Source organism: Pinus tabuliformis, chromosome 1_1 (genome assembly GCF_031772625.1).
Source record: "Pinus tabuliformis cultivar Carrire ecotype Pingquan chromosome 1_1, CPIR1, whole genome shotgun sequence".
NCBI lineage: Eukaryota > Viridiplantae > Streptophyta > Pinopsida > Pinales > Pinaceae > Pinus > Pinus tabuliformis.
In genome coordinates this window covers 60,560,074-60,569,556 of record NC_142297.1, presented here as the reverse complement: position 1 = coordinate 60,569,556, position 9,483 = coordinate 60,560,074, and the positions used below count along the sequence as shown (strand labels likewise).

Genomic DNA, 9,483 nt, shown 5'->3' with positions numbered 1-9,483 from the left:
GGTGTTAGGCCACCTGCTTGTGCGGGTTTAGATCAAAGCCAATTCTTGGGCTTCTCTCCAACTAGCCTACGAAGCAGATTGCCCGCTCGGCTAACATTCATTCTAATAGCTTGCTGATCTTGACATTGTATAGACTTTCTCTCAGATTCTTCTTTCTTTCACTCTTCACCCTTTGCTATTTATAAGACTTATTGAAGGTGATGAGTTGTAAATATATTGCAAGCATATCTCGCACATGTCTCCAATATAAACAATGACTCATGAGCTCGCTTTAACATAGAATTCCTCCGTGATATGCGTGACAGGAAAGCAGAGAAAAGAAGTAACTTTCTTTCTACAAAGTTATGTGACATCTCACTCTGACAGGAATATGTGCATACTTTGATGACACTCAAATTATTTATCATTTTGGCCTCTATGAGGTCTCATCAGAGGGCAGCTCAAAGGGTTCTTGCACATCTGTTCCCATAGTGAGACGAGGAGCTAGCCAGGGTTCATCAAGACTCAAGAGCTCTATAAGTACAGGAATAGGATTGTGGGATTAGAGTTTCGGAGCAGGAGATTGTCTCCTGGTCCTGGTCTTACCGGCCAGAGTTAGTGTTCAGGAAGATATCGCCAAAAACCGTTTAACCCCGATCAACGACTGGATCGAGATTAAGATAAGGAGTGGCTATTCTGGAATTTGTGGAGAGCCCATGATTTTAAAATAGTCTAAAGTCATTTGGGGTTAGGTTGAAGCCCATTACTAACCTGTGAGAAGCTCTACCCTTTTATTTGGGGTCTTCCATGGTAGGCAATCCGAAAGGCAACATGTCAAAGCTAAAAAGCTATAAAGACAATATAGTACTTACTTGTATTCATTGATCATGCAGAGCCCTTCATTCCTTCTGGTGCCCCTGGGAAACAACCAGAGAGACGAATTGATTGTTAGAAACTCCGAAGAAGAGGGTATCAATATCTTCCTCGTGGTTTGAATCGCCGGGTCGGGAGATACCTGGTTGGCAGAAATGAAGATCAGTATGAGTCAGAGGCTGGAAGAAGTCTTGGGATCCGAGTCTAGGCCGTTCACCCTGGTCAATTGGAAACTTGGCACCTGCTGACTAGGTAAAGTCTTAATAGCGAGTGTGAGTGGATTGTCATAAATGGTGGACCGAAAGTCTGATCATGAAAAGTGGGTATATAAAAAATTTAAAGGTATTTATCGCGCAAAATGCTCCAAATTCCAACCCTGGTTGCCACAAATATTGCATCATTATAGCTGCCTCTTACGATGAGAGCAGTAACAACGTAATAAACTAGCTAAACTGCCGGAAAGAGCTTTCACCCCATCCAAAAAAGCGGGAAAGAATTTAAAAGATATTATTAAATAATTAATAAAAATTAAAACATAATCAAAGATCATTCACATACGGATAATCAGGTGTTACTCAAATTTGACTTAAAACCCTGATACAAGCAATTCACATGAATGACAATCAAGATGCTCTGAATGAAAGACGGAACAGTGCACTAATGTCAGCTAAATTGGGAACCACTCGTGAATAAACTTTCACCCATCATAAACAGATTCATGCGAACCCTTTACATATCAGTTGCCACATATATTGCATCATTATGGCTGCCTCTTACGATGAGAGCGGTAGCAACGTACTAAATTCAGCTAAAGTGCGGGTAAGAGCTTTCACCCATCAAAAACAGATTCATACTAAGCTTTTACATATCGGTTGCACATATATTGCGTGTCATGACAGCTGCCTCTTAGAATGAATAAATTATTCCTCTCATCGCGAAACTGCTCCTGCGTACTTTGCTTTCCATCTATCTAAGTAGCATGCCTTCCATTGTCGGGAACGCCCGATCGACTACTCCCACACCGCACATAGTAGTCTGGGACAGTTCGAGACATCAAGCATCTCGAACGACGCATGTTCAACACCTTCCACCTCTTCTAACTCGAGGCACCCTACGACAACTAGCTTTCGAAGCTTTGTCGCTTGCTCGAGCCCCCTGATTCTCTTCAACTTCACACAACCGTTTGCCCATAGTTCTTCAAGACATACCAAAGCTTCCATACTTGGCAGCTCCTCTAGCTCGGAGCACCAAGAAATACTTAATATTCGAAGTCTCGTACACTGCGCCAACCCCCGTATGCTCTTCAGCTGCACACACCCCTCTGCCCACAACTCCTGCAAACATACCATTGTTTCCATACCAGGCAGCTTTTCTAACTGGGAGCATCCTGTGACACACAGCTTTTGAAGCTTTGTTGCCTGCTCCAACCCCCTGATTCTGTTCAGCTTCACACAATTGCCTGCCCATAGCTCTTCCAAACATACCAATATTTCCATATTTGGCAGCTCTTCTAACTGGGAGCATCTTGTAACATCTAGCATTTTAAGCTTTGTCGCCTGCTCCAGCCCCCTGATTCTCTTCAGCTTCACACAGCAGTCTGCCCATAGCTCTTCCAAGCATACCAATGCTTCCATACTTGGCAGCTCCTCTAACTCAGAGCACCCAGAAAGAAATATCTTTCGAAGCCTTGTACATTGCTCCAACCCCTGTAAGCTCTTCAGCTTCACACATCCGTTTGTCCACAACTCCTCTAAAGATCCCAATTTTTTCATACCCGTCAGCTCTTCTAACTGGGAGCATCCTGTGACACACAGCTTTTGAATCTTTGTTGCCTGCTCCAACCCCCTGATTCTGTTCAGCTTCACACAATTGCCTGCCCATAGCTCTTCCAAACATACCAATATTTCAATATTTGGCAGCTCTTCTAACTGGGAGCATCTTGTAACATCTAGCATTTTAAGCTTTGTGGCCTGCTCCAGCCCCTTGAGTCTCTTCAGCTTCACACAACAGTCTGCCCATAGCTCTTCCAAACATACCAATGCTTCCATACTTGGAATCTCCTCTAACTCAGAGCAACCAGAAAGAAATAGTTTTCGAAGCTTTGTACAGTGCGCCAACCCCTGTAAGCTCTTCAGCTTCACACATCCGTCTGTCCACAACTCCTCCAAAGATCCCAATGTTTTCATACCCGTCAGGTCTTCTAACTTGGAGCATCCTGTTAAACATAGTTTTAGAAGCTTTGTCACCTGCTCCAGCCCCCTGATTCTCTTCAGCTTCACACAATTGCCTGCCCATAGCTCTTCCAAACATACCAATGCTTCCATACTTGGCAGCTCTTCTAACTGGGAGCACCCTTCGACACTTAGCTTTTGAAGCTTTGTCGCATGCTCCAGCCCCCTGATTCTCTTCAGCTTCACACAACCTTCTACCCATAGCTCTCCCAAACATACCAATCCTTCCATACTCGGCAGCTCCTCTAACTCAGAGCACCTAGAAAGAAATACCTTTCGAAGCCTTGTACACTGTGCCAACCCTCGCAAGCTCTTCAGCTTCATGCATCCGTCTGCCCACAACTCCTCCAAAGATCCCAATTTTTCCATACCCGTCAGCTCTTCTAACTCGGAGCACCCAGTGACACTTAGCTTTTGAAGCTTTGTCGTGAATTCCAGGCCCCTGATTCTTTTTACCTTCATACAATCAACTGCCCATAGCTCTTCCAAACATACGAATGCTCCCATACCTGGCAACTCTTCTAACTGGGAACATCCTGTGACACCTAGCTTTTGAAGCTTTGTCGCCTGCTCCAGCCCCCTGATTCTTTTCAGCTTCACACAACCGTCTGCCCGTAGCTCTTCCAAACATACCAATGTTTCCATACTTGGCAGCTCCTCTAATTGGGAACATCCAGTGACACTTAGCTTTTGAAGCTTTGTCGTCTGCTCCAAGCCCCTGATTCTGTTCAGCTTCACACAATTGCCTGCCCATAGCTCTTCCAAACACACCAATGTTTCCATATTTGGCAGCTCTTCCAACTGGGAGCATCTTGTAACATCTAGCATTTGAAGTTTTGTCGCCTGCTCCAGCCCCCTGATTCTCTTCAGCTTCACACAACAGTCTGCCCATAGCTCTTCTAAACCTACCAATGCTTCCATAATTGGCAGCTCCTCTAACTCAAGACACCCAGAAAGAAATAGCTTTCGAAGCCTTGTACACTGCGCCAACCCCGGTAAGCTCTTCAGGTTCACGCATCCCTCTGTCCGCAACTCCTCCAAAGATCCCAATTTTTCCATACCAGTCAGCTCTTCTAACTCAGAGCACCCAGTGACACTCAACTTTTGAAGCTTTGTCGCCTGCTCCAGACCCCTGATTCTCTTCAACATCACACAGCTGTCTGCACATAACTCTTCTAAACATACGAACGCTTCCATACTTGGAAGTTCTTCTAACTTGGAGCATCCTGTGACATCTAGCTTTTGAAGCTTTATAGCATGCTCCAGCCCGCTGATTCTCTTTAGCTTTTCACAATCGTCTGCCCATAGCTCTTCCAAACATGCCAATGCTTCCATGCTTGGCAGCTCCTCTAACTGAGAGCACCCAGAGAGAAATAGCTTTCGAAGCCTTATACACTGCGCCAACCCCCGTAAGCTCTTCAGCTTCACGCATCCTTCTGTCCACAACTCCTCCAAAGATCCCAATTTTTCCATACCCGTCAGCTCTTCTAACTTGGAGCACCCGGTGACACTTAGCTTTTGAAGTTTTGTCGCCCGCTCCAGCCCCCTGACTTTGTTCAGCTTCACACAACCACCTGCCCGTAGCTCTTCCAAACATACTAATGCTTCCATACTTGGCATCTCTTCTAACTGGGAGCATCCTGTAACACTTAGCTTTTGAAGCTTTGTCGCTTTCTCCAAACCCCTTATTCTCTTCAGCTGCACACAATTTCCTGCCCATAGCTCTTCCAAACATACGAACGCTTCCATACTTGGCAATTCTTCTAACTGAGAGCATCCTGTGACATCTAGCATTTGAAGCTTCGTTACCTGCTCCAGCCCCCTGATTCTCTTCAGTTTCACACAACAGTCTGCCCATAGATCTTCCAAACATACCAATGCTTCCATACTTGGAAGCTCCTCTAACTCAGAGCACCCAGAAAGAAATAGCTTTCGAAGACTTCTACACTGCTCCAACCCCAGTAAGCTTTTCAGCTTCACGCATCCCTGTGTCCGCAACTCCTCCAAAGACCCCAATTTTTCCATACCCGTCAGCTCTTCTAACTCGGAGCACTCGCTGACACTTAACTTTTGAAGCTTTGTCGCCTGCTGTAGCCCCCTGATTCTCTTCAGCTTCACACAACCGCTTGCCCGTACCTCTTCCAAACATACCAGTGCTTCCATATTTGGCAGCTCCTCTAACTCAGAGCACCCGGAAAGAAATAGCTTTCGAAGCCTTGTACACTGCGCCAATCCCTCTAAGCTCTTCAGCTTCACACAACTGATTGCCCACAACTCCTCCAAGCATCTGGGCAACTGCTACAAAACAGAAATGTTCACGTGTTTGAACCACAATAAAAATATTTATATGTGGATCATGATTCTCATCTATATAACCGTCCTAATTCATTGTGACAAAATCTTAATAGCCGTTAAATATACAATGTTGACACAACAAATTCCTATTTACCTGTATTTCGCCTTCCCATTCCCACAATGTGTTTAATAAGCTGTAGGACACTTCCAGAAATTTTAAATTCTTCAGCGAAACCCAGGAAGGCAGGGTCGAGTGGGGACACTTTGTCCATGTGAGCCACAAGAGATTTGGTAACTCCACCTTCCTCAAAATGCATTCCAAGAGATCATTTTCAGTATCAAGAATTTTCAAATTCCTGAAAATCCTTTCCAAAACAGCTTTTTCAGTAGCATCAACGCCATATACATCATCTTCATCATGTTCACCGTGAACCATCCGAATTCCCCGCACATACCTTATTTCCTGTCCATTGTTAAAAGAAAAAACGCTATTACTGATTCATTCAAGAATCGATCCAAAAGTCAACATGTATAAAGGAATTGAATAACTGAAACTAAACACTTACAGAATATAACAAATTACCAACGACGTTCTTAGTCCGACGCCAAAGTCGACGCGGAGACGAAGACTCAGCAAATTCTATTCTCAAATCCCTAACGTGGTCATGCATACGTATCATGTTGAAACTGTCCACTTCTACTAAACATTTGTTTTGGAGAGTTTGAAACCCCCTCCTTCCTCTCCAACCTGAGCTGTTCCATATTCCTATGGCCGTCTCTCTGTCTGTTCCTATGAAGTAGCATGCAATATCTAAGAATATTTGTTTTTCCTCTTTATTAAGTTTATTATAACTTATTTTAAACGTATTATGAATTTCGTCTGGAAGTATGTGCTCGAGACTCCCCAATTCGTCTTCCCAGTCAGATTTGTCTCTTCCATAAAGAAGTGCCCCAAATACTTTTAAAGAGAGGGGCAATCCCTTACAAGCTTCTAAGAACCGATCTACTAAAGATTCAAATCCTGGCCTTGGATACGGCTGGCTGAAGGCGTAGGAGCAGAAGAGAACTCGTGAGTGTTCTGGGTTAAGCTCTCTTAACCAATAAATGGATGAGTTTTCAACTTTTGAGCTTATGAGAATGTGTTTATCTCTGGATGTAATCAATATTAAGCTATGTGAGTGGAGATCACGGATTTGAACTGGCAAAAGTGCATCTACTTGATTCACATCATCTACATCATCTAATATCACTAAGGCATTACAAGATTTGAGAGGCTCTTTGAGCATCTCTGTACCTTTATCAACACTGTTTACTGGCTCATCTTTTGAGGTCAAGCTTTTAAAAAGTTCTCTCTGCATCAAATTTAATGTGCCTTTAGCCCCATTATCTTTGACGTCATGCAAAAAGCAGGATCTATGATAATCAGATTTTCTCCTATTGTAGAATTCTTTAGCCAAAGTGGTCTTTCCTATGCCACCTAAACCCCAGATCCCCAACATCTGAGATCTCCCACTCTGCTGTTGCTGCAATCCGACTTTATCTTCAAAATCTTTCAGTTTCTCGTCCAAACCTGTTGGAAATTTGGCGACGTGCAAATCTGGCTTTTGCTTTTTCAGTATCTCCAACAGACATTTAACCACCTTATCTAGCAGCTCCACCTCCACCTCCTCGCTATTTATTCAGAAAAACATAAATAGAATTGTGAGAAACCAACGTCTATTTCTATTTATTAAACATAAAATACTACCATATCCAAAGCGAAGGTTGAGTTCTCACCCAATATTGCACGCCTCCAGCTCAAAACCGCTGATGTCTGCGACCTGAGAAAGTGCATTTCTCCAATTTTCAATGATGCTGGAGTCATATCGCGGCTTCTCCTCCTGTGTTTGAGGGTCAGAAGTTTTCTTCTTTGCCAGGTTTTGTAGGTCTTGAGCATATTTACCGCGCGTCCACCGAACCTCAGAGGGCGGGACACCGTAAAATACAGGAATGATAGGAGCCCCTGTCTGCAACATTTGTAGGAGCTCATCTAGGCACCAATTTGATTCAGCATATCCACGGGACAAGATCGCCACATGGACAGAGGCGGTGCTGATAGCTTGTTTTATTTGAGAGGGAAAATTGTATCCCTGTTGCATCTCCTCCTGATCCAGAAAGGCACTCACCCCGTTTGAGAGAAGGCGAACGTAGAGAGACCTGGCGAAGGTTTTCTTCGTATCAGGACCTCTGTGGTTTATAAACACTTCGTACCACTGATTGTTGCTGGAATGAGGAGCTATGGAGGCAGAGGCAGCGATGGAAGACGATTCAGCCATTGCAAAATCGAAAACAGAAGTAAAAATAGTAAGGGGTTGTCGATGCTATGGACGCAATTTGCAGAGCAGGAAATAAGTCATAGTTTCAGAAGCGTTGTGAGGATTGACATTAACCCTACCACTCGACTATATGCGGAGTGATTCCCTTTCTATTCTTTATAATTAACAACCCACAAGTCCCATATCGACCAACAAATTATATTTACCTAAACCATACGCTGACCGTCAACGACTCCTGGCCAATCTATTTGGCTGTATAGGCCAACCACCATTTGACCTTCCAATGCGATTCTAACCCGCCGTACAGAATTCATTTCTATTACTTTTTTATTTATTTTGATTTTTACATACTTTTAATAAAGAGTTCGTCTTGGCCAGATCGTTAAATTTTGACATTTTGAAATTTAACAATTATAATTTGCCAAAATTTCTATAACTTTCCCGGCAACTTCTTGGTAACTCCTCTGCCTCCTTATACTACGCGTTTTACTCCTCTGCCTCCTTATAGTCCGCGTTACGCGTTTTAGTAATTGTAAACAAAGGACCGATCATTATCAAAAAATTATCATCGAATTATAGTAATAATAAAATTCATTATTTTATGGGTTGGAATAAAATTTTAGGTTATACTATAACAAACATTTTAACATAAATTAACTGTGTAAAAATATTTTAATAAAGACTTATATGCAAAGCAAATACGGCTGTTTGAGCATAGTCTTGCTTCTGAATGGACGGTGGTGGAATTCTTGTCCGCGTTCATGCTGCGTCTTTTTCTTTTCACTGTCACGTTGCGTGTATGGGGCGGCAGCACAATTGATGGCTAGGCAAGAGTCAAGCTTGGGGCGGCAGCACAATTGATGGCTAGGCAAAGAGTCAAGCTTGGGGCGGCGGCACAATTGATGGCCGTCACTACCACTTTGAACGTAAAGAGGCGTAATGGAAATTTCGGCAGGATTTTGAAAAAAATACTGCCAGAATATTTTGGTAATTTAGTTTACAGTTATTAAATTTTAAAATTTTGGGTGTTTTAATAATTTTCCTTTCTAATGGTGTTAAATTTTAGGTTTTTTTAGGTGTTAATTTATTTTATTATTTAAAATAGAATTTAAATATTTCTATTATCAAAATTTAAAAAAAAAATTCAATAACTGGCCAAACCAAAATTGACACCTTAGTAAACAATAACCAGATAAAACGCATCGAAACTTGACTTGAAAGGCGAAGTGCCCCCTGACGGGCCTGTGGGACAATAAACGAGAACCAATTACTCCAGAAAAAAAACAAAGGTGTCCATATCGGTGAGTGGTGGGAGAATAAACATGGGCCTAAAAATTGACACCTTAGTAAACAATAACTAGATAAAACGCATCGAAACTTGACTCGAAAGGCGAAGTGGCCCCCTGACTGGCATGTGGGACAATAAACTAGAACCAATTACTCCCCCGCCCAAAAAAAACAAAGGACCACCTACTCCAAAATGTAAAAGTGTCCATTCAACCTTTGTTTTTTTGTGGGGCGAGTACAGCGGTGTGACCAGTGGTGGGAATACATCGGGGAGCCATATACTCCAAGTCCCAACTAGCAATGCAATAGTGTACAACTCTTTGAGCGATTTGTGTGATACTTGGTGGGAACATAAAACTAAAGCGTAGTCTATATTTCCTTGAAAATTTCATGAATTTTATCCCAATTTGGTTAAATTTTTTAGAAATTGGAGTTATAGCTTTTCAATTTCAAGAAATTGGAGATACATTATTAAGTTTTAAGATTTAAAATGTTTTAGAAAT

General features: G+C 42.6%; 1 protein-coding gene and 1 pseudogene across 1 annotated transcript; both read right to left on the bottom strand.

Annotated features, from left to right (window-relative positions):
- Positions 1-1,515: 1,515 nt before the first annotated feature.
- On the bottom strand, positions 1,516-5,841 carry LOC149211557 (uncharacterized). Its single transcript, XM_089391536.1, has 2 exons — positions 5,533-5,841; positions 1,516-5,378 (listed from the first exon to the last, which is right to left on the bottom strand). Exons 1-2 carry the CDS (start codon positions 5,812-5,814, stop codon positions 1,863-1,865), a joined length of 3,798 nt encoding a protein of 1,265 aa, XP_089247662.1. The 5' UTR covers positions 5,815-5,841; the 3' UTR covers positions 1,516-1,862.
- Positions 5,842-6,041: 200 nt separating this feature from the next.
- Positions 6,042-7,876, bottom strand: LOC149211556 (disease resistance protein L6-like; annotated as a pseudogene).
- Positions 7,877-9,483: the final 1,607 nt, after the last annotated feature.